We start from the raw sequence: 26812 nt of genomic DNA, 5'->3' as shown, positions 1-26812 counted from the left end.
ATGAAAGACCCTAGGATGCACATACAGCTGATAGTTCATTTGGCTTCACAAAAGATAAACTGGCACTGCCAGATGCAAGTCCCTAGAGTTTATATACATCAAGCAGTTTATTGTTCTCCCAGACATGCAATGAAGTGTTCTAAAGGATGAAAAATAAAGGATATATAGACATGTTACACAGTAAGATGGCACAATAGTAAACTAATTGAGGTAACGCCTGCAGTATCTTGATCTACAGAAGCAAGGGATCCTCTGGCCTTCATCTTCACGGTTAAAGTGGTAATCGTAAGTAATTTCCTCCCCTGGGTTTATGTGACGTTCTGCAAAGAACATTACCTGGACATAGTAATAATGTGGTCAAATTCTAGTCCACCACAGTTGGAGATTGTGAGAACCCCATAGCTTTAAACTTCTAAAGTTTACAACACACTCCCTCCGTTCCAAATTACAGGTTGTTGGATTTTCTAGGTTCATCCCTTTTATTATGCACTTAGATAAGTGCATAGACACTATGTCTAGGCGCATAGAAAAAACTATGAACCTAGAAATGCAAAAACGACCTAACAAATTTCATGCTGTAGTTTGCCCTTTTTATTTGCTTTTTGGTACTGCTGCAGGACTAAAATTTACAATGCAGAAATATAAATTTTGTAATAAGAAAACAAATATACATAGGCAAATTGAGTACCTTCTTCTCATTCCTGACCGAGATTATTTTCGCAACGCAGTTTGGCTGATCCAACACAGATTGAGAGAATTGAATGAATATAAAAGGGTTCATTTGAAAAAATAAGCTGATTTGGGCCCTGTTTGGAACACAGGTTCAATGCCCACTAGAATCAGGGGGGAAAATCTCATGTTTCAATTGGGGTATAAAGACATGTTCAAGCACAAGTCATTACCTGGCATGAATGGTTTACAAATCTTGCAATCCCACCTTTGCGGGTGGCATCAATAATATGCTCCCTGTCAATCTTAAAGAAATAACAGGCACTCTTATATTGTAGTCGTTTCCCAGACTGGTATTCGATCTCTCTTTTGTCGGCAACCCGCTGCCCAACAATTTCACCCACATACTCTACAACCTGAACTATTTTGATGCAAAACTTCAGAACGGTTTCATTTTGCTAAATTCCTTTAACAGTGGATACATTGAAAAAACAGAACTGATGAATTACCATAGAGCCACGCGGAATAAACACTGATGTGTAGAGACCAAGTCCATGTATGCCAGATTTGTACACTACCAAATGCTTCCATCCTTTTAACTGCTTATAATGGATGTATTCCTTCTGAAATGAAAAACAAAGACATGCATGAAATGCTTAGGGTTTCATCCGAGCAGTTGATTCTATAATATGCTGCAACCTATGATGTCTCACTATAGCAATATAGCATATATAACGCTATCATTATAATGAAAGATAACAGAAAGAAGATACCTGTCCTCTCCCGCTAGGCTTCGAACCATTTATGCGTAACCAAGCATTTATCTGTTCTTGGGAAACACTGAACTCACCACTGTACTCTTCAGATTTCTTGTGACTACTACCATGACAGCCTTCTCCCTTTCGACCTTTAAAACCCTGTTTAAAATAACAAATTTGATTTTGATTTCCAGGTAATGGAAAGGTTAAAGAAGTATTACCTCTGTACGTGCGCATGTCCAGCTGCTGCTTCTCAAGCATTCCTTAGGATTAATGCGACTAGAAAAATCATTAGCATGATCCATGCATCGCCCATAAAAGCCAACATTTTCATTGCACTCACCTTCAGGCTCACTTTGCAGCAAACCCTGTTCAGATATCACAAGCAAATATGAACATGGAAAATAAAAGCTCCATGAGTGTAATGTTAAATGCAACAATTGAAGCAGATTTTTTCTGGTAAGCATGAAATTCAGGACCTGAGAAATCACAGAAGATATTTTTTTAAAAAAATAGAAATCACAGAAGAAACAACTGTGATTTTGCAACCAAATAAAGGAAAAATAGAACAGAGAAGAAAACAAAACGGAACCTTTTCGTTACTATTGGAAAGGAGCACATGACTCATGTCATCCTAAACAATCAAGCAGTGTGGAAATTATCTACAATAAAGCCACCTCCTTGTTCCTTACATTGCTTGCAGAACATGCTAAGAATTCGGGCATTCTCTATGACATCTCAGGTTTACATAGTATATGAAAACAATAAAGTTGTAACCAAAGTTTCGAACTATTTCCTAGAAGCAGGTAGTAAGTAATGAAAAAAAGTGAGCTTATTATATGTGCAGGTATCATACCCTCTGATGTGCACACCAAGGATGAAAGAGCACCAAACAATTTACATCTCGGCACTTAATAAATGAGCCCCCAGTTCTGCCACATATTGAACATGCCTGATGGCAAAAAGAATTGCAGGAGTCAAGGTCAAGAATACTTGTTAAGAATTATTAAATTTATAATTGTAATACTATTGGACGACTTCATTACTAAACATCAGAGGAATTCCATGGTCAGGTGCAGAAAGGTCACTCCATTAAATTATCATAAGAATATGCATGTATGGGACTCACAGTATTTCTCTTGGCAGGTGAAGCACCCGATACATCAAAAGCACTCATCGTGGTGGCATTTGGGCATTTTGTGCCAGGTGTCCAAAGTCCACAGACCATGTGAACCCACTGCATTGTTCGTGGTCCAAGTAAACTGGAATTGTGATTAATAGAGGTCCAGGAATTGCTGGTAATGTTCTCCCCATTCGCAATGCTATCCCCACGTGCACTGTCTACTGGATTTCGCAGGCCTATTGCAGACAAAATGTTCAAAGCCTGTTGATTTGGAAGCACAAAATAAATTAAGCTCGGCACCATCCCTATGTAAGTACTTACTTGTACACTCACTCCTTCCGTTTCTTAATGAATCAACATTTTTTTCTGATCTTGCTGTAGTCATCAAACTTTTGAGCAAACTTTTCAGAATATTCTTGGTTTTCAGTGCCCTTGTCATAGCTCCACCTCCATAACCACACAACACACAGGCCTGAAACGCAGACGCAATGAGAGACTGGTAGGCAACACAAAAATTTTGTCCCCTACAAATAATTCATCTCGATTTGGTAGATTTTAGGGGAAAAAAACAAAGCTAGGTTGTATCATGAGCAAATATTTTCCTTAAAGGCAAGACAGTACAGTGACTATCAGCAGCCTAGAGGCTCCAGTGTTTTTTCTCGTGGCAGCTTTAGTTTGAGATGCTCCAGCATGTCAGCCTAGAGGCTGTGACGCCAGTATGCCACACCCTCATGAAAAGCGCTGCAGCGATTGGTGGCACCAAGTTGCCCGGACAGTGAGCAAGGACCTGTGGATGGGGCTGAATTCCTCTCATCACCCTGGTCAGCTGGATGATTTGGAAGCTCCGCAATGACTGCGTGTTCAATGATGCACGGCCAGACTTGCAGAGTCTCTCCCGGGCAATCTCAGAAGGGGCAGAGCTCTTGACAGCATGTTCCAAGGGTTTAGAGCAGCTGCAAGCACGAGAGTTGTATCCCTAGGTTTTGGTTGCCCATTTAGTCCATGGCACATAGTCTATTGTAAGCCAGGGGCCATGTTGACCTAATAATTCAAGGAGGGGCGCATAGTGAGTTAGTGAACCATTCCCCAGTCTCCTACACGGCTAAAGTGTGCGGGTCATTGTTTGTTTTTTTTTAAGGTAACCGGATCATTTGTTTGTCCTTAATATAATGACAGCCAGATCTACTGCTGGTTCGAGGAAAAAGATTTCAGCAGCCTACCACTAGAAGATACTCGCAAAGTTTCAGTTTAGGTGGTTGGGTCCAGGGTTCAGATCAGTAAGGCATGGATGCACTTAAAGTCTTAAACAGAACCAAAGTTGATATAAATGAACTTTGGCAATGGAGTAGCAAATAGAATGTGCCCATTTAGATTAAAAAATATCACTGGATCCATGTACATAGCTCCTTTCCGTGAAATCAACTCTGAGGATCAAGCAAATTGGAGGCTTACTGATACACTACAAGGAAACTTGCCACTTTTGACAGCTAGAATATATCCATGTTGCTACTGATGAAAGAATCGACCAGTTTCTTATCATATTCTTTCTAGATATCGTGTTCTTGAGTTCCAATGTCGAAACTTTATTGTCTAGAAGCACCATATCTAGGTCCATTTGCAGAAAGAACCATCAAATTCTTTTTGTTTGTAACCATCCTGCTAAACTCATAAAGCATGTGCATTTCCTTTAACAAGTTAAATCATTGGCTACATTGCATCTATTCCTTAAACAACTAAATCATCGGCTTAATTGCCTAAGGACAGAAAGAATGGAAAAGATAGTTTTATCGTGATACTAGAGCAAATAAATCAACATGCTTAATTAGTGATGATAAGATGAACTGGCAAAGCCACTCTTGTAGTTTGCATACGATAATATTACACTAGGTAAATATCCACGAGGATGCATGTACTAATCTACCTCCGTACCTCGTGACATACTAAATGCTTTAAAAATTACTTTCTGAAAACGATTTTGCTTACTGTGTTCAGGGTATTAGTCTTGCAGGGTCTACAGAACCATTGACCTCTAGGAACTTTTAGAACACCATAGCAAGCTTGGTGCACCTGCACCAAATACAGACCTCTATAAATATGCAGTAGTACTAGAGCAGAGGTAAGAAGTAGTACAAATAATTTGATATAGCACTTTTTTTATGGGATACTTTGATATAGCACTTGCAGCACTCTATAAATTGATTGCAAGGCTCTGGGTCTGAGATTCCACAAACGCAGCATGGAGCATCTAAGCTGAGTCTTCCACTGTCTCTGTACAAAATAATGTTGGATCAGTTGGTAATGAAATAAATTAGATAAATATAGAGTATTTTCCCAAGAACATATTGGTAAATAAATCTACAAGATGCATATAATGGAATCACAACCTCCTAACATTTTCTTCATGGGTTAGCACAGCATTTTCTTTGCCACTGCTGGAATAGCATGCTGATTTGTTTGCAAATTTCTTATGCCTCTTAATCCTAGTAAGGGATACACTTGCTCTTCGATTCTTGGTCCCTGTATATGGTATATAGTGTTAGTAAAACAAAACTGCAGTTTACTAGTGTATCCTGATGCATTTTCATGCAAAAAACAATTGCTGCTCATGTTAATAGTTAATACATAAACTGAGGTATGTTGCCACTTGGGAAACAAAGGAGCGGCAGCTATGGTGCCACAGGATCAATTCATGGCTGTGCCATGCTGCTTAAAGAAAAAAAAAGGGTTTGTTCCCAGTTCCCTATGTCAAAGAAAATATAATTAAACTGTATACCAGGTGGTGAAGCACAATCAAATCATTTCTTTTTCTGAAATGGCTTCAAAGTTTCTAAAAATACTAAAAAGTGCTAACTACAGGGCATCTATACAAACTTCATCCATCTTATGGAGCATAATCAATTTCAGTAGTATACAGCCAAACATACTACGCTAATCTTCTCTTACCATTACTTCTTGATGATGTTATTGACAGGCGATTTGTTTCCATATCTTTTAGACCAAGAGGATCATCTTCTCCAAGAACTGAAATGAGAGGCCTTTTCATATTTCTAGTTCTCTAAAGAAAATCACTGTAAGATATATGTTCAAAGTAGCTAAAATGAAAGTTTGTGAACTATACCACCAGATGGTCTTTTGCAGTGAGCCATAAAATGTGACCTCAAACCATTAGATGAATACCTACTCCTTTTGGAACCCTGCATTTCATATTCAGCTTGTGGACTGCAACCTTCATCATCAATGGGGCACTTATCTACAGAACAATCTGATGAGCTGTTCACAGAACAATCTGAGCCCTTTTTTTCATACAAGTGGGTGCTTTCGGTCTTACAGAGTTTAACAGAATGACATCTCTTAGCCTTTTTAAGAACCAGACTGAGTGGAACGATTTTGGGAGATTTTCGGTTATCATTTGCCATTCCCGTGGCAATTAAACTTGAATCAATTCCAGCACTCCCACTGCAAGCATCTTCACTGTTAGGTTCATTAACAATGCAGTTTAGAGACACATATTTAGGTAGTTTGCGGACAAATGCTCGACTCCCTTCCTGGTGATGTTTTGTTCTACCCGGAGTCGTATCCTCTACTTGTTTTTTTCTATCAAAGGAATCTAATCCACCAAAAAAATTTCCCTTGGTATCTGGTAGCTTGCCATCACCTTTGAAAACCTTGTTCTGGCTATGAAGCTGTTTCACAGGCTTATTCAGTTGCATGGTAGGATGTTTTCGCTTGGTTCTCAACACCCTGCAAGAAAATGAGTTAACCTCATTTTGTGGTTGACAACCCCGCTTCTGGGACGACTGGGAACTAGTCCTAGTACAATCTTCTGATTCAGAATTTTTACTAGAGCACCTCAATGTTCTCATTCTTTTTGGCAGCCCAAAACAAAGCTCCTCATTGTCCTTTTCCTCTAGTCTACTTCCCACAGAAATCTGATTACCCTTGCGCTTCACTCGAGATGGAGCCAACTGAGATCTGGTAAAACTATTTAGGGCTTCCTCACATCCTGTACTACTGGCAGGCACATAGCTGGATGCTGAACATTTCTCAATTCTTGATCCTTCATCACATACATTTTTATGTTTCCTATGTTTAGCAGTAGATGACACTTTGTGAACTTCAGGTGACATCTGAAACTTTGTAACCACAATGCTTGATGATCCAGAAGAGAAACCAAACTTTGGTTGTCCTTTAGATACTACAGAATCTTTAGAAGGGCCCTTTCTCTCTGTTACGGCTTTGGACGAACTATCATCAGCCACTGAAGCTTCGGATATATTCTTCAGCCTCTCCGTTATTGCAATAGAAGGCTGGTTCATTACTTTATCAGAGACATCTTTACAACGAGAAGCTTGAGATAAGCTTCTTCCTGCAATTCTATTGCTTAAGCATTGGCATGTTAATTTCTCATTCTCCTCTAATGTGCAGCATCTGGTAGGCATTTGCATCTGGTGTTTGCTTATAGGTGCAGTATGACCAATTTGATCAACTCTGACATCACAGTGCTTTGTAAAGGCACAACTAGACAAACATTTTGGGACTACAGAATAGCAACATCTTCCATTGCAACAAGGACCTTGTTCTTTTGTGCTACGTCCATCAAACAGAGAGTGTTTTGTCAAGCTGTCTGTTGCATGTCCCATGGAACTGCAATAAATAGAAGTACATGAAAAGAAGCATGGAGATAGGTACAAAAGCATATTCATGAAGTCTGAAGTGTGATCTAAGGTGGCTAGGGTAAAAGATGAAGTGCATTGAGATTAAAATCATTTTTTTTTCTCGAGTGGGCAGGAGAGTTGCACAACATTGCATTAAGAGGAAATGTACATAGAGTACAGCCCACACACAAATTTGGATGCCTATTTTCTTCTTAATATAAAGCCACCACACACACACACATCAAAAGGATACTATTATATTTTAATTAAATGATGGAAAAAGTTTGTCAGATCCCTTAACTACAAGGGGGAGTCTAAAGCCCTGAACTGCAAACTGTGTCTTGAAATTATTTAGTACGTAAACTATTGGAACAATTAACCAGAATAAGGCAGGAATTTGAAGACAGTCATTATCGTGCATCTTGGTAACAATCATGGTGCTAAAACATGGATCAAGGTACACAGTGAGAAAAACAAAGGTGCGTAATGTGATGGCATAATCAGCCAGAATAGCAACAAGGAGAACAAAAGGATCAAATAAAATCAGTTTACTTTCTGTAGTGCAATCCATCAATGGGGCATGCATAACAAGACTGCAAGATGTGTTCTCGAGAACATAATGACGATCTTTGCATAAAACTGGAGCAGGCACAAAGTTCATCTTGCCCTGAAACAAAAAAAGAAGTTTGCAACCAAATTAAGACATGGCAACAGTTCAACAATTGTCCATCATAGACACAATTTTCCTAGATGAAGAAACCAACCTTCAAGGGTAGGCTTACTTGATACAACTGGACCAAGATCACTAGAAAAACGAGTTCTGCACAAGTGACCAGGTATAAAACCAAGCTTGGAAACACCTTCCTGAATTTTGCAACAGCATCCACAAATCGATTTTCCGAGTGTTGACGGATCATTTTGGCAAAAGCTAGGTAGAAACTCCTGAGAAGAACAGCAAGATTTCCCATTCTCACAACTGATTTTGGCAAAAGCTCTCAAACTTCTATGTGTGCATAAGTCATCAACTCGCTCAAAAGTACCATGGCCCCTGGCCTGCACAAAATCCTTGGATTATACAAAAGCAATAAGGAACAACAATTTTCATGGCTGTGCTTGTTGTTGATTCTGCTATGTGCAAGAGCAAGATGAACTTACCATTTTATCATAGAAACAGGGAACCCCAATCTCACCATGTGCAACCTGATGGGATTTATTACCCATGTGAGTGCAGCACATGCAATTTGCAGGACATGAAACTCTTGCACAATTTGAGATTCCAGCATTAGGTTGATTAGGCAGCAAATGTGATGGGCAATCCCCATGAATCAAATGTTCCTGACTATTACCATGGGATGCATCTTGAGGATTATATCCACTGTAAGATGCTGAAAGAGAAATGCCTTCTGATCTCCTTTTCATATGAATAATGGTTGGGGCCAACTTTGGATGATTATCATTAACCCTTGTCTCAATATGTCTACTGGCATTTTTTGGATGATCGGAACCACATGCGACATCCAGGGCCTTAGGATGATAATGCTCGTTACTGTTGAGAATATCGTCAATGGGTTCAGGTGTACTATTTCTCTCAAGGTGTGAAAGAAATAATGAGATAAATGAATTCTTGGATGTATCATCCGTAAGCTCACCAACTTCAGAATGTTTTGTTCCATTAGTAACTAGAAGTGGTTGCTTATTTCCAGTACTAATGGATGGTCCATTATGTTCAGGTTCAGCTAGATTGTTGTTGACCTTTGTTGCTTGCTTTGGGCAAGGATCTGCACCACATGGGAAGTGCACATATAATCATGAACCAAATCAGATGTTTCTGCTATGATGCTCTAAATCCTACTAAAAACTCATATTTATCAATAACCAATATTTGACTGTTTCTTATTGTGTCCTGTCATTTTGACATTTACAGAGTCTCGGTGTGGTTAAGCATACACAAAACCAGAAATGCTTGATTGGTTATCATAGTAAACTTCTAATATTCTACATTCGAATGACAGTGCACAAAGAAAATAACGAAGTCGAACAACATAAGAGGCAAACTCACTCTGATTTATCAATGGCCTGTGTGATTGAGGTTTCTGAAATTCAATGACCGCCGACTGTACCAATGGAAATAGAGTGGTCATAGATTGATGATAAGAAGATTGTCCAAGCTTTAATTCAGTGTTTGAAGTGTTGCACAAAGTGTCCTGCAATATTTTGTGGGGGAAATCAGGTCTGCACGCCCTACTATCATGGTTCACAACTCTTGAGGAACGTGGCTCAGGATTACGAAAAGAGGCATCAAGGTTTTTCTCCAAACAGATTCCATAATTATGTGCCAAGTGATTTCCTTTGTAATGTCTTCCCATGCTTGCTTCAGAGTGTAGGCTTCCACTAGGTGTGCTAAGAGGGTTCAGGTTTAATGCATGAACCGTATGGTTTCTAGCGAGCCCTACATTCATTGTTGTGGAATTCTGTAGTAAAGCAGAGTCCTTTGTTAAACCTTCGTGCACGTCAACACTCTTTTTGTAATTTGTTCCAACTGACCCATTCATTTGCTTATCAACATTAGTGCATCCTCCACCTTCGATGTACAGATCGCTGGAATAAGCTGGGTTGTTTATAAGTCCATTGATTTTTCCATATCCACCTAACAACCTTACTTTTCCTGTACCACTGTTTCTTGAAGCAAGACTTTTCAACATGTATTCTTCTGGAGAACTTTTCATACATGCCCAGTCTGGCCAATCCCACCTGGTATTAGCAATAGATCCCGCCACCTAGATACATACAGATGGGTAAAAAAAATGCAACATTAGCTCTGCTTAAATGTTTGAACTCTAAAGAAAGAGGTTGTTGATAACTTTGAATATGATTGGGCATGCTGGAGCTGCATATGTGACCAAAACATGTTTCCCTAAGCTCTGTTTTGTCTTTCCAGAGACAAAAGTGTCTCAAAGGAAAAGGTGGGCAAGAAGAGCACAACTAACTAAGAAAGGCATAATTATAGTCACTATTTTACATCATGTAATAAACTGTAGTGAGCAATTCATGATTGTAGACACTTGGACCAATTAAATTACAACAGATGGGACCACAACTGGATCTAATACTCACTCCTATGCAGAATTTGAACCATTGCGCAATAGTCATGCCATTCTCCACGTGGACAATTTCACCAGCTTTTTCTGGAGTTCCACCCGCATGCTGTAACAAACATATACAAGTACATAGCTTCAATTTTTCAGACATAAAGTGGATAACTGTTACCAGTAGAAAGAAAAAACCATGTCAGAGAGTTATAATGCAGAATCAACAGAATAGCTAGCACAATCCTTTAGTACCTCGCAGAATTTAGCTACAGACATTCTCAACCGATGACACAGGCAAATGATTCCAAAAAGCCCAGCTTCACCCACAAAGAACTCTCCACCTATTCAAACACCATGGGCATATCAGAAGAACTTCAATATATATGTTGAGTGAGGGTAATCGATTTAGGCAACACCATCAATAGATTGCTATAAATATCCAACTAATAGTCAGTCTAAACTTTTCTCGTTTTCATATAAACAGACTGCTATTAAAATGCTGAAGGCAGGACTCATCCAATGGTTGTGTGTAAATGTTTTGATTGCACACAACTCATCATAGTTAAATGGCTGTCTTTACTAGAGGCCATTCCAGATACAGGAACATTCTAGCCATTTCAAACACTACCTCCACAGTGATACTGTGGTAGTCAAGTCAGGTTGTAACAACGTTGCAACTTGCAAGTTGAACCCACCGACGTTCAGACAGGTGACATGGATACGATCACCAAGCAGCGTAGGATGATGATGAGTCGTCGATCTGAATGGCAATTTCTGCAGTGCATGCGGACTTGAATCCTGTAACTGTATGCCACCATTTGCCATTCCTGCAAGTTGCAATTGGCACAAGTAGTCAGATCATGGAAAGCTAAAATTTCGGATAAATATGGTGCCATTGCCTCCAAAGCTCCCCAGTACCATACCTTCATTAGTTGAAACTTCCCCAGTAAAAGTACCCATTCCATTAGCACTTTTATTCAGAAAAAGTGCTCCAGCAGAGGACTGCTCATTGCTACTGCTAGCTGTCAATCCATGTCTTGAATACTTGGGCAGAGTGGCAGCACTACAGAGCGGGGGTGTCCGAGTAAGATCAATGACATCAGCAGCATTGCTCGCGTTTGGCTTATCGAACAATGCCTTAAGGTCCGGCGCAAGGCTGAAAGTGGAATAGCTCCCCGGAACTTGAGCAAGCAACTCGTTGCTCGGCCCAGCTCTCGCAGGCTGGCCGGACTGCGAGGTCGACGGATTTGTGATCAGCTGCTCTGGCGCTGCCGTCGCTCGGCCACCCGCCGCGGCCTCCTGCGCGGCGAAGGGGCGGAGCAGGTGGCGCAGAGTGACGCCGTCCATCTGCACATTAACGCCATGTTAGCGAGCAGCATCCCAACGCTCAACAGTGAAACAGCAAGCAAAGCAACCCCGTGCACGTGCAGTATAGCAGTGCATTCCAACCCCAAAATCGCGCACATAGCGACACCACCCTCCGAATCCCGGGATTGGCGAGGGTTCCGGGGGCCGAACGAAAAACCTCTCCAAAACCCCCCCGCATTCCGCGCCCGCAGCGATCGAACCCCCGAAATCCCCACCGAGATGCGCACGGGGGGCGCGTACCTGGTTCGGCAGCGGCGGCACCGGCGCAGCGGGGGGCGCCGGCGGAGGCCACCGCGCGGGCCACGACGCGCCGTCCATCGCGCGGCCTCCCCGCGGCAGCGAGGCGCGGTTCGGGTTCCAGTCGGTGGTGGTTGTCTAGTGGCTAAGTGGCAGGCAACCGCAGCGCAGAGCGAGCGAGGAAGAGGAGGGGCGGAGGACGAGAGGTGAAAAGTGATTTCGCAAGCGAGGGGGGTGACGCTGGCGTGGGGACGTGGAGTAATGGGGTCGCGCAGGCGCAGCGGCGGGTACAGCACAGTGCCGCACTGCAGCGCGGCGTGGGGACGCATGGCGGCTTTGGTCAGGCTCGCCTTTGATTGTCTTGTCGAGTCGTGGCAGGCGCTGAGACGATGGGGTTGGCAGGGGGTCTTTCTCCCTGGACCCCGTCCACTGGACGGCCTGATGGCGCTGCTCGGCGAGTCGCACCGTGACCGTGGTGTCAGCGGGCCTAAGCACGGATTGATTCCCGCTGTCTTCCTCCGCTACAATGATTCTCCCCCTGATTTGACTCGCCCTCTCTGCTTTGTTCCTGCTCCTGAAAGCTTTCAGACTGATCCATGGTGAAGAAGGAGTCATTTTTTTTTTACTTTTTCTACTGGGTTCATGGACACCCGGTGCAGCGACCACTTTTGGTGCCGAAAGACAGCAGCGCGGGGTGGGTCCTGGTAACAGTTCAAAGCGTAGAAACCGCTGGGGCCAAGTGTCCTCGACCTCGAGGACCCGGTGTTCCATGCGCTAAGCTTCAGCTGCCGTTGCGCTGGTCCCACTTGCAGTGACACCTCGCCCACAATAGACCGTGACTGATTGTCGTGCCGTGCAGTGCGCCTACATCGTGGACTGCCACGCGCGCATGCTTCGTTTGATAGAGCAATGATGTGATGACGACTCCAAAGTGAGGAGCCTCGACATCCGTGAGCCGCCCGAAATGATGCGTACTCCATGATTGGTGGGCTAGGAGTCCGAGCTCACTTGGCCCACGCCCCGGCGTGAGCGCGTGACGCGCGACAGGCAGGCCACAAACAGCAAGCAGGCTGGCCCCAACAAACTGCTGGGCTCGTCTCGCTCGGATCCGATGTCCTTGCAAATCGACGAACTCGCTCGCAATCAACAAGCTCGCCAATTTCTTAGGGTGGTTCCGATGACGAAGTGTGATGGGACGGGATGATTTTACTTCATTCCACGTTTGGTTGGAAGATAGGTGGGACGGGAATATCCCTACAAAGGAATACACTTTCCAGATCCAGGATGACTCCATCCCACCAAAACGAGCGGATGGGGGCATCCCACTTCACCCCATCACGCGCTAGTATGCTCCGTCACGGAGGGGCGGTTGGGGGCGGCGTTGCACGGCGGAGCCTGAGGGGAGGGCGAGGCGGGGAGGAGAGGTTGGGGGCAGTTGCCGGAGCCCGAGGATCTTCTTGCGGGGGTGACGCTGCGCGGCCCGAGGGCAGGGCGGCGGCAACGTGGAGCAGGGGGGTGGTGGGGTAGGGTAGGGCGGTTGGGTGGAGCAGGAGGGTGGCGGGGTGGAGCAGGGCGGCAGTGTGGAGCAGGGGGCGCCGGGGTAGCAGGGGCGGTAGCGGGGTAGCAGGGGCGGCGACGTGGAGCGGGGGGCGGCCCTAGAGCGGCGGCGTGGAGAAGAAGAGGGGAAAAAGGAATAAAATAAAATAAATATATACATAATGACATGTGGGGTCAAAAATACTGTAGCTAACGGTGTCAAAAATTTCATCCATATCACCCACCTCAACCTCTCCAACCAAACACAGAACGGGACCGTCCCATCCTATTTCAACCAAGTACTAGATGGGACTGTTCTATCCCACAAAATTGGAACGGACCGTGCCGTTCTACATTATCTCTCATCCAAACACATAGTTATTGGTTGACTTGGCCTTGTGAATTTTCACATTAGATTATCGAACTAGCATTTTTGCAAGCACAAAAACCTTATAAATTCTCGTGTTTTATGCGAAATTCTTCTGTTTCTCCATGCTGCATTGCAATGATGTAAAATGACGTATTGCTTATTTTCATTGACCGAGAAGACATGTAGCTTTACGTGATTTCCCCCCAAAACCATTCTCATCTCATGTGAAATTTCGTTGTCAATTTTCGCTAAAATACAGTGACAGAAACTCTTCAGAAAAAACCCCCCACAAAAATCGAACAAATCGGAAGGCTATCCGCAAGGACCGCAACCCTTCGTCGGCTGGCCCTCTCGCGCACTGCCGTCACGACCCAGAAAGATGGCGGCGGCCGCGGCGAGGCGTGCCGCTGGCCTTCTCCCTCTCCTCTCCTCGCCGTCCGGTGCTCGCATCCCCCTCCGCCGGGCGCTATCCCTGATCTCTCCGCCTCGCTCCAATCGCCTCTTCTCGCACCCCGCCAGGCCCTTCTCCACCTCCCCCTTCTCGGCCTCCGCCTCCGCGTCGAATGGCGCGGCCGCGGAGAGAACCCGCGAGCTGCACCTGTACAACACGAAGTCGAGGAAGAAGGAGCATTTTCGGCCGCGAGCTCCTGACGGGGAGGTCGGCATGTACGTCTGCGGAGTCACGCCCTACGACGACAGCCACATCGGCCATGCCCGCGCATACGTCGCCTTTGACGTCCTCTACAGGTTAGTTCGTGCGACTGTGAGCTCTGTTAATCTAATCGCACACTTGATTCATTTGCCGGAGGTAATATGGATTCTAGTTCTAGTGCAGTGTTACAGACTTAAGAGGCAACCTAATAGCAGCATTAACTACCGAGTGAATTGATGGCTGATATTGCGAATTCAAATAGACACAGATACATTTGCCTTGTGATGATTAAGCTGATTGTTACTCCAGCCCTAAAAAGGCTGATTGTCACTGCACATCAACATTTTTGTGTTTTAACTGGTAGGATAAAAACTGTAGTGACATGGTTACAGTGGTTAAGTTCCTTGTAAATTGGATCTTCCCTTATAATTTGACTGTGCGTGCATAGATATTTGTTCTGGATTCCTAAAGGTTATGTGTGCTTAACACATCTTGCAACCTCTGATCTACTCCCTCTGTCCCAAATCATAAGTTGTTTTGGCTTTTTTAGATTCATAGACTTTGTTTTGCACTTAGATATACCCTATGTCTAGATGCATAATAATATCTATGCATCTAGAAAAGCCAAAACGACCTATAATTTGGAACGGAGGGAGTATTATGTTATGGCCTTATTTATGTGATACTTTTCTTTCTAAGGAAATATTGCATAAACTTATTGTGCCACCTTGATAGGTACTTGCGTTATTTGGACTATGAAGTTCGCTATGTTCGGAACTTCACCGACATTGATGACAAGGTGATCTTCAGACTAAGCTTTGTTTGCAAATAAACAATGCTGAGTTCTCAGTTTCTGTTAACCAATTTAATGATTTTTACATAGCTCAATACTTGAAGTTGCAGTTATTGTTTTCTTTACATCTTTGTTGTTTACAAGCTGTTCAAAGTCATAGCTTTATGGTGCACAGAATTCGCATCAACCTGAACTGAAGTACAGAAGAAAGATCTTGTTTGAATGTTCACACATTTTGGCTGATGTCATGTTTATTTGAGATTTATGTCTGAATTTAAGTAATTGGCTCTATATAAACTATTTTCTGCTGAAATTGTATTACGCAATTTACATGGAAGACTAGAATGAATATTTAAATGCAATTTGCTAATCTGCACAGGAAACCTGAGTTGCACTTCTGGAATTCTGTAGATAATTGCAAGAGCAAATCAACTGGGGGAAGATCCTTTTAGCTTAAGCAAAAGATTCTCTGATGATTTCCTGTCAGACATGGCCAATCTTCAATGTTTGCCACCATCCATGGAGCCCCGTGTTTCAGATCATATTGATCAGATTATAAATATGATTAAACAGGTATGTGTACTTGGTTTTGTGGCTCCGTAGCATTCTGTGCGAAGTACTTAATATTTATGCTTATGCATTTTCTTTATTCTGTTCTCTTGAAAATGTTACTGATATCTGTAGTAGGCTCAATAGGAGGTTAAATCTCAGTTTGGTTGGAAGTTTCTTGCTTTGACATACTCTAGTTCAGATTGAAAAGGTTCACCATATGTCATTAAGTTGGCAATTGATTATTTATTGCATTGTGTTGCTTGGCCTGTCAACTCATAGGGTTCATGTAGAAATAACACGCAATTTTGAGATGTACTTTAGGCATTGCTATTACAACTTTGGGAAGCGCTATGTGATTCAGTGATAATCTTAAAAGTATGCGAGCTGCACAATGTTGTGTGCTATGTTTGTATGGTCGTGTTCAGTATGATCACGCCATATGTATGCCGTTGTGAACATGAAGGACAATATGTTATGTTGCTCTCTTGATGTGAGATATCTGCTGTAACTAATTAGCACTCCCTCCGTTTTTAAATATATGATGTTTAGGACAAGCTAATATTTTAAAAATAAATTAATTATCTTGTCCTAAATGTCATGTATTTAGAAATGGAGGGGTACATTTCCATCTGGTTGCATACCTATAGCATCTCTCTAATGTGCTAATAGTATCAATGCTGTCTTTTGTATAATGACCTTTTGCACTAACAGCTTGACTTCTTTGTGTTTTTGGAACTTTTCTTTGAGCAGATCCTTGATAACAATTGTGCATACGTAGTGGGTGGGGATGTCTATTTCTCTGTTGACAACTTTCCTGAATATGGAGAGTTATCTGGTCGAAAACTAGATGATAATAGAGCTGGTGAAAGGGTTGCAGTTGATGAAAGGAAGAGAAATCCTGCTGATTTCGCTCTATGGAAGGTAAAAGATGTTCAAAATCCTAGTATGCAGCATTTTTTGTATTCCATTCTCTGCGGAGATGGTTTAGGGAATCATAAAATTAATTCATTCCATGTTAATCCCAGGCTGCAAAAGATGGGGAGCCATGGTGGGACAGCCCTTGGGGCCCTGGAAGGCCAGGATGGCACATAGAATGCAGTGCCATGAGTGCACATTACTTGGGTCATTCTTTTGACATACATGGTGGTGGGGAGGACCTCATCTTTCCGCACCATGAGAATGAGATAGCACAGAGCCGTGCAGCGTGTTGTGACAGTAGCATAAGTTACTGGATACACAATGGATTTGTCAATGTAAATAGCCAAAAGATGTCTAAATCGCTTGGTAACTTCGTAACCATACGCAAGGTAAATGTGACATTTCAAATCCCCAGTAAGTAATAACTCCGTTCCTGTATTTGCTCAAAGGCTGCCATTTTTCTCAGGTTATAGAGATGTACCACCCGCTTGCTTTGAGAATGTTCTTACTGGGCACACACTACAGGTCCCCGATCAACTACACAATAGAACAACTCAATGTTGCATCAGATAGATTGTATTACACGTATCAGGTATGTTCTGCATATATATTATTATTTCTGATACAGAGATGTGTGCAAGAACCCCTTGCTAGGCAACTCTTCGCTGATGCTATCCCATATTTTTTTCTGGCAAGAAAATGGATTAGGTAGTGAATAAGATAATCCTATTTTGTACTTTTGGAAGCAAACTTCTCCTTGTTCAAAATGGATTGCTAATATGGTTCACGGGTAGTTCTCCCAGGTAACATGTATGAATACTTGATACCCAACTTGTACTAAATTAACATAAGAATTTTTTGCTGGGTGATGTTAGCTTTTCACTAATAGAACTAGCCAATTGAACTTCACCTGACCCGCCCTTACTGCCTTGAACCTAAGAAAAACTGCATTGCTTAAACTGAATTAATTCTTTGTTTATACTGAAACTGCTTGTTTGTCCTAGCTGATTCCCAAGTGTTCACATATTAGCCGGCCTAGCTGCCTTGGACCTAAGAAAAGCTGTGTTGCCTAAACTGAACTAGTTCTTTGTTTTATACTGAAACTGCTTGTTTATCCTTGCTGATTCCAAGTGCTCACATATTAGCCAATGTTTTAGAATCAGTACTGCTGCCACAGTTGATTGTTCAATGTCACTTGATTGTTTTGATTTGGAACACAAGGGATAGCTGCAGTAGTGGATACTTGATCTGAATTTGCTGGATTGTTCCTTGCTACAGTTTCTTTCTGAAATTAGATCTTCGACAACACATAGCTAATTCATGCCTGGAGACTGAGAAGTTGCTTCTATTTGCCTGGAGACTCAGACATTCTTTAAGTTTTTTATGGCATTGAAAGACATATTTCACGGATCTTGCCTTTTCTTTTAAGCACCATTTCAGTGCTGTAACTTCTAATCAGAGGGCTCACATGAACTTTTTTGTGTCCACAGACGTTACACGATTGTGAAGAGAGTTGCCAGCAACAGCAAGATAACTCTGGAGACTCATTACCTGCTAATACCTTAAATTACATCCAGAAACTACATGATGAATTTGAGACTTCAATGTCAGATGATCTTCACACTTCAGTAGCACTGGCTGCTATTTCTGAGCCATTGAAAGTCATGAATGATTTGTTGCACACTCGTAAGGTAAATTTAATGATGAACTCCTGGAGATACAGTTTACTAGTATTCAGACTGAACTGTGCACTTTCATGCAAACGATTACCATTTTCATGCAGATGGTAAGATTTATCTAACTTGTTTTGACCTTCCTCTGGCGTTTGAACAGGGAAAGAAGCAGGAAAAACGATTGGAATCACTTGCTGCCTTGGAAGAGAAAATAAGAGTAGTGCTCTCTGTTCTAGGATTGCTGCCTTCAAGTTATCATGAGGTGAGTGCATCTGTTAACACTGCTGAATTAGATTGATATATATTGTTGGTGAGTCTGCAGCTTGCAGAACAAATTTGTAGCTACACGAGTACACTGTCACAGCCTCTGAATCATAGTACTTCATGTTGGTCCTTGCAGATTCAACTATGTAAACTCCTGGTATTAGGAAAGCTAAGTTTTGCACAGTTAAAATATGACAGAGGCCATACTCAACGCAGAGTTATAAGTTGAACTGCAAGTTCTAGCGGACCTTTTGAACTTGTCTCCTTGATGAATGAAAGAGGGATAAAGGAAAGAAACTTATATTAGTGATCACTCTACATGTGCTTAGTCATTTGTAGCGTATATCGCAATACAAGTTTAAAGCAGAGAATGCAAGTGCATCTTAGAAGCTTTTTTAGCTTTAATTTTGATTGTGGCGCAGCAAATTTGATCCAAGTCTGGCACTACCCTGAATTTAAGCTTCAGTTTTCACCAGTATCTTTCACTGATATGAAACACCCCCTTCATGCTACTAATGGGTTCCTGTTCTCAGGCTCTGCAACAACTGCGTGAGAAAGCACTGAGAAGAGCTTCCATCACCGAGGAGCATGTGCTGCAGAAGATCGAAGAGAGGACTGCAGCAAGGAAGGCGAAGCAGTACGAAAAATCTGACGAGATCAGGAAAGAATTGGCTGCTGTTGGAATCGCCCTCATGGATGGTCCTGACGGAACGACCTGGAGGCCATCTGTGCCTCTTTCTGAGGAGGAAGGGGTGGTTGTGAAGACTTGATCTGCGCAAGAAGTTTTTAGGGAGACCCACCTACACCTGTTCTCGCCGGTCGTGCTGGATTGCAATATTGTGCACCATTTGCACGATTGTGCGCTCCCGTGAGGGCTACAAAGTAAATGGAACGAAAAGATAGCCAATTTTGGTTTTCACCTTCTTGCCTTGCGATTGACAAGTAGCATTCTTGACAGCCGTTACTGCGAGTTTTATAGATCATGTTTTACTGAATATTTGAACAGATATACCAGTTATACCATTTACCTTCAAATCTAAGAAAACATAGAATGTTTCGGCTGGAATGCCATGCGATTTGCATAGGGCTGCTGCTGCTGATCGTGTTCTGCCTTCGTTTTCGTCTGTTTTCGTTTTCTTCCGTTAATGAGCGGTAGCCCGTGGGGCACCACCGCGCCAACGAGGCAGGCAGCGACCACGTGTCGTCACTAGGCTGCTCGCGGTAGTCTAACGCGTGGGCCACGCCAACCACACACTCTCGGCTTCGTGCTCTCCTCTCCGCCGCGCAACTCCGAAAAGAGTTCAAAGCGCAACAGTTGCGCACACACTTTCTCCTCTCCTCGTGGCCGCTCGAGCTCGCAAAAATTCGAACTCCACGCCTCTCGCTCGCAGCTCGCTCCACACGGCATGGCGGCCTCGGCGCTACAGCCCGAGCGCCATCTCCTCCTCCTTGCCGGCGGCGGCGGCCGCCACCGGCCCCTCCGCATGCTCCCGCCACGCGCGCCCCTCCCGCAGCAACGCCGCCGCTGGCCGCGGGCAGTGAGGGTGTCCTCCGGGGACGGTGGGGGCGGGAAAGGGTTTCCGAGCGCCGTGGAGAAGCAATCGATTCCGGGGGCGGTCGGGGAGGATCATGGAGCGAGGGGAGAGAAGGAGCTGGAGGGGGAAGCGGCCGGCGCCTTGGAGCTGAGGTGGCCGCCGTGGGAGGGGTTGGCCGAGCGGTACAAGCTCATTGGCGCCACCTCCCTCGCCTTCGTTATCTGCAACATGGACAAGGTGACCCATCCTGTTCGTGTCTCATCTGGACCTTGCACGGGATAGTTCAGCCGAAGGCCACTATTTCAATAGTCTGTATCTGTACTTGCTTAATGATACAGGCCATATCTAACTTGTCACATTTTTTAGTGCTCATTGTAGTATTCATTTGCATCACTGGTACGAGCATGTAACCTTCACTGTAGTCCAAGAGGGTCTTTTTAAATACTATATTACAAGCATGCAAATGTTTGAAGTAATGAGAAAAAGTTCAGATTACTCCCTTCAAGTATAGTGAAAGTCCAGATAACCCCCAAAACTATGTTTTGGTTCAACTTACCCCGTAATGCAATTTGTCATTTTTGTTTCTCCGTACACAAGTTGAATTTAATTTGAGAGTTTGCAGGGTGGTAGTGGGCATCATAATTTGTACTAAAAAAATATTTATGAATTTTTCATCATTAGTTTTTATATAATTTTGTATCTCAAGGATAAATTTTATTATTAAATATCCTACCCTATCAAAATAATGATAAAAATTCATGATATATTTTTTTAACATGTCTTATGATGTCTGCTATCATCTTGCAAACTTCAAACTTAAAACTCCACTTGTGCATGGAGAAACAAAAAAGACAAATTGTGTTAAGGGGTAAATTGAACTAAATGGCATAGTTTAGGGGGTAAACTGAACCAAGAAATATTTTAGGGGGTTATCCAGACTTTGGTTATACTTGAGGGGAGTAATTTGGACTTTTTCCTTAAAAAATAATAAAATTGCTGTTTACAGTTTAATGCACTCTTCTTGATGCAACATGATGGAACTTTTGTTAATTTCAATATTCTAGTTCTGCAGGTTAACTTGAGTGTTGCAATTATTCCAATGTCACATCAGTATGGTTGGAACTCATCAACTGCTGGCTTAGTTCAGTCCTCATTCTTTTGGGGTTACGCGTTGAGTCAACTACCGGGAGGATGGCTGGCAAAATTGTTTGGCGGAAGGTTTGTTTAGGGTAACAAGATCGTCTCGAATATGTATGAATGCAAAACATCTATGATTGTGAAAATACCGATCCATTATTGTTTACTAAGTAAGAAAATTTCAAAACAGCAGTATGAAGTAGGAATTGCCAATTGCTACTGTATGGTTCATAAGCTGAGCATATCTTTATTTGTTTTACTCCTTTCCAGGCTGAAAATAGTTTATATTTCCATTATAAATTGAAGCAGTTGAATTCTACTCAGATGCCTTTCCCAATTTCCTATAGTTGGATCCCATGTTCTTTCTCATCATCTAATATTACTCCTACAGTACATATAATGTCTATCTATTTATTGTTGTACTGTAATAATTTAGTATTGTTATTTTATGCTGATTGTAGGAAAGTGCTTGAGGTCGGTGTTGTGACATGGTCTTTGGCCACTGCTACAATTCCTGTTGTAGCAGGGTTCATGCCAGGACTCGTTTTGTCAAGGATTCTGGTAACCTACTCACTTTAAGTATCTCCTAGCTGTTGATCCAAAATTGTATTCAGGGGTTGTATCATTCGTATCGAGTAACATAATCGACGTTTATAAGGATATTGAGCACAAGCAGTCCCTCAACATTTAATTAGGGTTTAGGAGAAATTAGGTTATTATGAAGAACCTGATTTTGTGCTTATATTATTTAACAAATGCAAATTTCCAGAAGTGTCAGGAATCCCAGAACAAAAAGAGATTGTGAAATAACAAATTACCATGTAGAAGCTTTGCGATATGCTGATACCATAATTCCTTGTATAAATTCTGGAGCATTCACGTTTGAGCACAATGTCCAGTCATTGCATCTCCTTTGATTGAGCTGTGGGTGTGTGAACTTGAACAAAAAAAAATTACCACCGTTCTTTTATTTGCATTTTATTCTTTTAAAATTGGTTATATGCTAGGTAGGCATTGGAGAAGGTGTCTCTCCATCAGCTGCTACAGATTTAATTGCTAGGTAAGATCCATTTTTATATGCTAGTTTGTTTCCTTCCTTGTCTTGACATTTATTTTTGGAACTTCTATCTTGTGGAGTTGTGTGTTATAAATTCTAGCACAACAAAGGCAGCTTATATGTTGGCATTTTCTCTTTCTCCATGCTCCTCTTTTGATGTTTAGCGGATGAATTTTTGCATAGCTACATGTGAATCACAGGTGGTGACTACATTTGTCAATCTTACATTAAATGCTATTATAATTGACAACGGTTCATATGACATATATTTTGGCATGTTGTAAGTGTAGTTTGGAACTTCAGGCTTTCATTGGTACTCACATGCAGGTACATTCCCTTGCAAGAACGATCAAGAGCAGTTGCTGTTGTTTTTGGTGGTTTAAGCTTCGGAAGTGTCTTAGGGTATGTGTATTAAGATATATGGTAGCACAATATGTTCGCAATCTTTTATGCAACAATTTACATACTTCCATGCATATGCCGATGCATGTAAATGCTGAATTCAAACTAAATTAGAGTTCCCATATGTGTTCAACTCTAAATAGTGGCTTCATAGGAGTATTATTTTAAGCTATTGTGCTTCTATCAGAAATTCCTGCCAATCATTTGATATTTTCCAGTTTTTCCTGTAAGTAAAGATTTTAAAAGTATCCCGCTTTAAGTTCTGGGCATCTAACTTGTCGTGCACTTGGATGTAAACATAGAAGATTGTAATGAGAGATTTATCTAGAAAGATCAAATGCTAAATCTTTTTTCCCGTGAACTGCCTGCAACTGTTTTGCTGCTTTCATTTGTTTCATTCTTCAATCCACATGGATGAGGTACAAATTTAGCATCCTAAGCATGATGGGAAACTTGTTGTTTTCATTATCTCAAATCTTGATAGCTGCACAAGACATCCTTAATAACGAGATGCTAACTTTTTTCTTGTTTATCAGAACAACATTGCCTTCCATTTGTCTGTATGAGTATATGACTATGCAGCTTGAAGTAATAGCAGTAGCTTTTCTATATAGCTAATGGTTTGCCTGTTTTATCACATTGCAGACTTCTGTTTGCCCCTCCCATCATTCAGAACCTTGGCTGGGAGTCCGTCTTTTACATATTTGGCCTTCTTGGGATTATTTGGTAAGCAGGTTTTTCTAAGCAGTAGGAAACAGATAATTTGTTGTGGCTGAACTTTATTTTCTGTTTTGTCCACAGGTGCGTAGGGTTTGATTCTCTTAAAGGGCAACAGTTGGGTAACAACGAAGGCCTATTCAGTAAGTGCTGATCTATTTTTACGATATCAGCCACCATGATAGAAATGTTCCCTTAGAAAACACTATAATTATTATCTGTGATATATTTTCTGAGGATTTTGGAAAACTATATGTTTCTTATGAACCGGTCATGTTTGGAGTCAAAACTTTTACTGTTTATCATTACATTACAAAATTTACTTCTACTTTGCAGGTTTGGGAAAAAGTTCTACTGTATCTGATGGACTTGTCTCATCAACTGTATCTTCGGAATCATCAGACCCATCATTGGAAGATTTGCAGAATTCACTGAAGGTTGTTTTCTACCGAGGTCGTGCTATCTTAATCTCTACTTTGAGTATTTATTCAGGGATCAAGTCACAAAACTGTTGCCAAGTTCTGATGTCGATGAAATTTTAAAAAGATGAGTTCCATAATCAAGGCAGAACAACCAATGGAAATCTAATGTCCAGTTTGTTGCTCATTATCATCTCATCTCCAAGACATATATTCTTCCTAACCAGTTGGCATCAACACACTGTATTTCCAATGAAGTGAACAACTCTCAGAGTCTGAGAAGAGCAAAATCTAATTCAACTACATGCAGATAAAGTTTATCGCTGTCAAGAAATCATGTGATGCAATGTAACCATCTTAAGGAATGCCGGAATGGACACATACTTTTCTGTATAAAGATTGTTTTTGTTTAATACATATCTCTAATATAGCAGGCTCATTACTTGTTTTGTAGGATGTGCCTTGGAGAGCATTTTTCAAAAGCAAGGCCGTGTGGGCAATGATATATGCACACTTTTGTGGAAATTGGGGGCATTATACTTGCTTGTCTTGGCTACCAACATTCTTTAGGTTTGGCACCTTGCAAGTTTTCTTCTCAAGTTACTTTATAGGAACAAAGAGAAAAGGACTAAAATTGAAATCGGATATCATGAATTAACAGAAGATTGTTATAGTTTCTCTCATCTTAGCTACATTTTCTGTGATATAAGTCTATATCATGCCCTATTATCCTATTCCTGTGATCTAGAAATGTATGGAAGTGTTAGTTCTAATTAAAATACATTTTCTATCTGTTCATGATATTGTGTCAAACATATGTAGCAACTTCTTATTGTGATTTTTTCCCCCAACTCATGTGTTACACAGTGAGGAGCTGAACCTGAACTTGACAGAAGCAGCATGGGTATGTACACGCTTTCTTTCTTAAGTTATAGTAAATCCTTATATTAAAAGCCTCGCCCTCACTAGGGGATCTCAATCCGCCTTTATTTATCATTGATATCAACTCATTTAGTGCTTCTGAATTTACATTTTTTTTTTCTGTAGGTGTCAATCCTTCCTCCTTTGGGTTCAATGGTCATTTCATCTATTGCAGCACCTTTTGCAGACAACTTGATATCAAATGGAGTTGACACCACGAGGGTAAAGCATTCATTCTTTTAATTGGCCTCCCCTTGAGGTCGTTGTGTATACCTTTGTTGCGGCGTGTCAAACCTCAACTGTTTTTTAGGCACCTCCGTGTAGGTGCAATGGTTGCTTGTTGGCATTTAGAGAATAGTCATGGGGGACTGGTGGTTGAGAAAACAAGAGAGGGTTGGCAATATCAGCTGGAAGGAAGCAGATTGACATTTTACATTTCATTGAATTTGTCTGGCCCCCCTCAGTTAACTAGAGGGGTTCTCAACACTCCATACTAGACCTGGACCCTACACCTCACTAGGACTAATAGTACAGTGCATACTCCATTCCATATTAAGGACTATTTCATACGAAGTCAATTCTTCTCTTCGTATATGCCTATGACTCCTATGTATCAGCCGCTGCTGATTGCTGCAAACTCCAGTACTCCCTGGATTCCCAAATTGCTTCTGTCAGTTTCCTCAACAAGAAGTCCAATATAGAGGCTGTATAAGCCCTGGCAATTCTCAGGAGTGAACATAATATATGCTGTATAAATCATGATATCATTTTCATTAATTCAAAAAAGAATTGTAGAACTGAAAAAAATGAATCTGTTGCTTAAACTTGTAGGTACGAAAAATATGCCAAACAATTGCCTTTGTTTCACCTGCAATTTTCATGATGCTTTCCTCTGTGGATCTTGGACTGCCTCCCTGGGAAATTGTTGCTTTTCTTACAAGTGGTCTAGCACTCTCCAGCTTCGCATTTTCAGGTCATGTTGTTAAGATGGCAATCAAATTTTCACTTTTTACATGGTTCCAAGGTCCAAACCTCAATATTTTGGTTGGTAAACAGGGCTTTATTGCACGCATCAAGATATCTCTCATGAATATGCAAGCATTCTCCTGGTAAGTCATTAAATTAATATTTTCTCAAATTGCATGTATCTTCTCGAAAAGAAATAGAACAGTAACGTTCTGTCGCTTAGATGCTTAAAAGGATGACTGAAAGACAGTTTGCAGTCGGTGCAAGTTGCATTTCTGGTACCCTGTACTCCTTAGATTCCATCATGAGCGATTGTTACTGATTTGTTGCCTTTGTGCTCCAGGGTATCACAAACACTGCAGGCGCCGTGCCTGGAATTGTTGGTGTTGCACTGACAGGCTATCTTCTTGATTCAACTCATTCATGGAGTGTATGCCATCAAACCATCGTCATAAGCTATTTTACATTTTATGTACATCTCGAATCACCATATTGGTATCGTTTTATGTGCAGATATCACTCTTCGCACCTTCTATCTTCTTTTATTTAACTGGTACTGCTGTATGGTTAGCATTTGCCAGCAGTGAGCCCCAGGATTTTTCCAAGTCAGGACCAGAGTCGTGAAGTATGGTTCCCCTTTGCTCAGAAGGGACTTTTTTCAGAAGGAAATTTCATCTTTACTGCATGAATAACTATGGATCCCTTGGGCAGCAAATAGGTTTATGTTCCTTTTCCAGTTGCAGATAGGAGGAATCCACTAACAAGGGGACAACGTATACTCTGTAAAAGCGTATGGCCATTGGCTGACATCTATATAGGCCTTTTTTGGGGTTATTTTTCACATTTTGACACGATTTCAGAAGGGAAAGAGGAATTTGTTCATGGAGAGTTTATGTTTCCATCAGCGGTAGTATTGTGCCAGGAAACACTTTCAGGTGTAAATATGGAGCACCATGACAATTTTGGTTCGCAGAACACAATCCATTTTTGTGACATGTTTG

The 26812-nt window shown here is 41.8% G+C and overlaps 3 protein-coding genes across 10 annotated transcripts; 2 read left to right on the top strand and 1 right to left on the bottom strand.

The window, feature by feature from the left end:
• Positions 1-16: 16 nt before the first annotated feature.
• On the bottom strand, positions 17-12124 carry LOC117844906 (uncharacterized). Of its 5 annotated transcripts, none has more exons than XM_034725749.2 (23): positions 11903-12122; positions 11218-11641; positions 10990-11121; positions 10547-10635; positions 10320-10409; positions 9265-9982; positions 8361-8983; positions 7970-8270; positions 7758-7872; positions 5669-7194; positions 5494-5571; positions 4935-5067; positions 4716-4818; positions 4534-4617; positions 2872-3022; positions 2557-2786; positions 2284-2379; positions 1649-1795; positions 1443-1586; positions 1179-1292; positions 903-1085; positions 689-733; positions 17-336 (listed from the first exon to the last, which is right to left on the bottom strand). In XM_034725749.2, exons 1-23 carry the CDS (start codon positions 11978-11980, stop codon positions 202-204), a joined length of 5739 nt encoding a protein of 1912 aa, XP_034581640.1. In that variant the 5' UTR covers positions 11981-12122; the 3' UTR covers positions 17-201. The 5 variants fall into 5 exon arrangements, with proteins under 5 accessions (XP_034581640.1, XP_034581641.1, XP_034581643.1 ...); XM_034725750.2 differs by having other exon boundaries at positions 7970-8258; positions 11903-12121; XM_034725752.2 differs by lacking the exon at positions 2872-3022 and having other exon boundaries at positions 2557-2811; positions 11903-12124.
• Positions 12125-14122: 1998 nt separating this feature from the next.
• LOC117843001 (cysteine--tRNA ligase CPS1, chloroplastic/mitochondrial) lies at positions 14123-19723 on the top strand. 2 transcript variants are annotated; one of them, XM_034723548.1, is made up of 9 exons: positions 14123-14552; positions 15193-15256; positions 15662-15823; positions 16553-16723; positions 16828-17109; positions 17187-17312; positions 18211-18411; positions 18554-18655; positions 19191-19723. In XM_034723548.1, exons 1-9 carry the CDS (start codon positions 14185-14187, stop codon positions 19425-19427), a joined length of 1713 nt encoding a protein of 570 aa, XP_034579439.1. In that variant the 5' UTR covers positions 14123-14184; the 3' UTR covers positions 19428-19723. The 2 variants fall into 2 exon arrangements, with proteins under 2 accessions (XP_034579439.1, XP_072147630.1); XM_072291529.1 differs by having other exon boundaries at positions 14476-14552; positions 15630-15823.
• Positions 19724-19968: 245 nt separating this feature from the next.
• Positions 19969-26806, top strand: LOC117843002 (probable anion transporter 5, chloroplastic). 3 transcript variants are annotated; one of them, XM_034723549.2, is made up of 15 exons: positions 19969-20429; positions 21265-21410; positions 21791-21890; positions 22337-22389; positions 22714-22788; positions 23434-23514; positions 23590-23648; positions 23842-23942; positions 24379-24494; positions 24792-24828; positions 24972-25067; positions 25677-25818; positions 25902-25954; positions 26155-26241; positions 26325-26806. In XM_034723549.2, exons 1-15 carry the CDS (start codon positions 20064-20066, stop codon positions 26433-26435), a joined length of 1623 nt encoding a protein of 540 aa, XP_034579440.1. In that variant the 5' UTR covers positions 19969-20063; the 3' UTR covers positions 26436-26806. The 3 variants fall into 3 exon arrangements, with proteins under 3 accessions (XP_034579440.1, XP_034579442.1, XP_034579441.1); XM_034723551.2 differs by having other exon boundaries at positions 20291-20429; positions 21265-21421; XM_034723550.2 differs by having other exon boundaries at positions 20302-20429; positions 21257-21410.
• The last annotated feature ends 6 nt before the right edge of the window (positions 26807-26812 follow it).

Source organism: Setaria viridis, chromosome 2, assembly GCF_005286985.2.
Source record: "Setaria viridis chromosome 2, Setaria_viridis_v4.0, whole genome shotgun sequence".
NCBI lineage: Eukaryota > Viridiplantae > Streptophyta > Magnoliopsida > Poales > Poaceae > Setaria > Setaria viridis.
The sequence above is the reverse complement of the archived record's forward strand: the minus strand, read 5'-3'. Positions and strand labels throughout refer to the sequence as shown.

Coding starts and splice junctions, on each gene's coding strand:
- LOC117844906 (XM_034725749.2), bottom strand. CDS start 11,980: ATGGACGGCGCGTCGTGGCCCGCGCGGTGGCCTCCGCCGGCGCCCCCC. Junction 7,873..7,969: donor AAGTAAGCCTACCCTTGAAG/GTTGGTTTCTTC, acceptor TTTTTGTTTCAG/GGCAAGATGAACTTTGTGCC. Junction 5,572..5,668: donor CTGCAAAAGACCATCTGGTG/GTATAGTTCACA, acceptor CTCTCATTTCAG/TTCTTGGAGAAGATGATCCT.
- LOC117843001 (XM_034723548.1), top strand. CDS start 14,185: ATGGCGGCGGCCGCGGCGAGGCGTGCCGCTGGCCTTCTCCCTCTCCTC. Junction 15,257..15,661: donor TCACCGACATTGATGACAAG/GTGATCTTCAGA, acceptor GGAATTCTGTAG/ATAATTGCAAGAGCAAATCA. Junction 18,412..18,553: donor ATTTGTTGCACACTCGTAAG/GTAAATTTAATG, acceptor GCGTTTGAACAG/GGAAAGAAGCAGGAAAAACG.
- LOC117843002 (XM_034723549.2), top strand. CDS start 20,064: ATGGCGGCCTCGGCGCTACAGCCCGAGCGCCATCTCCTCCTCCTTGCC. Junction 21,891..22,336: donor TCGTTTTGTCAAGGATTCTG/GTAACCTACTCA, acceptor GTTATATGCTAG/GTAGGCATTGGAGAAGGTGT. Junction 25,955..26,154: donor AATATGCAAGCATTCTCCTG/GTAAGTCATTAA, acceptor TTTGTGCTCCAG/GGTATCACAAACACTGCAGG.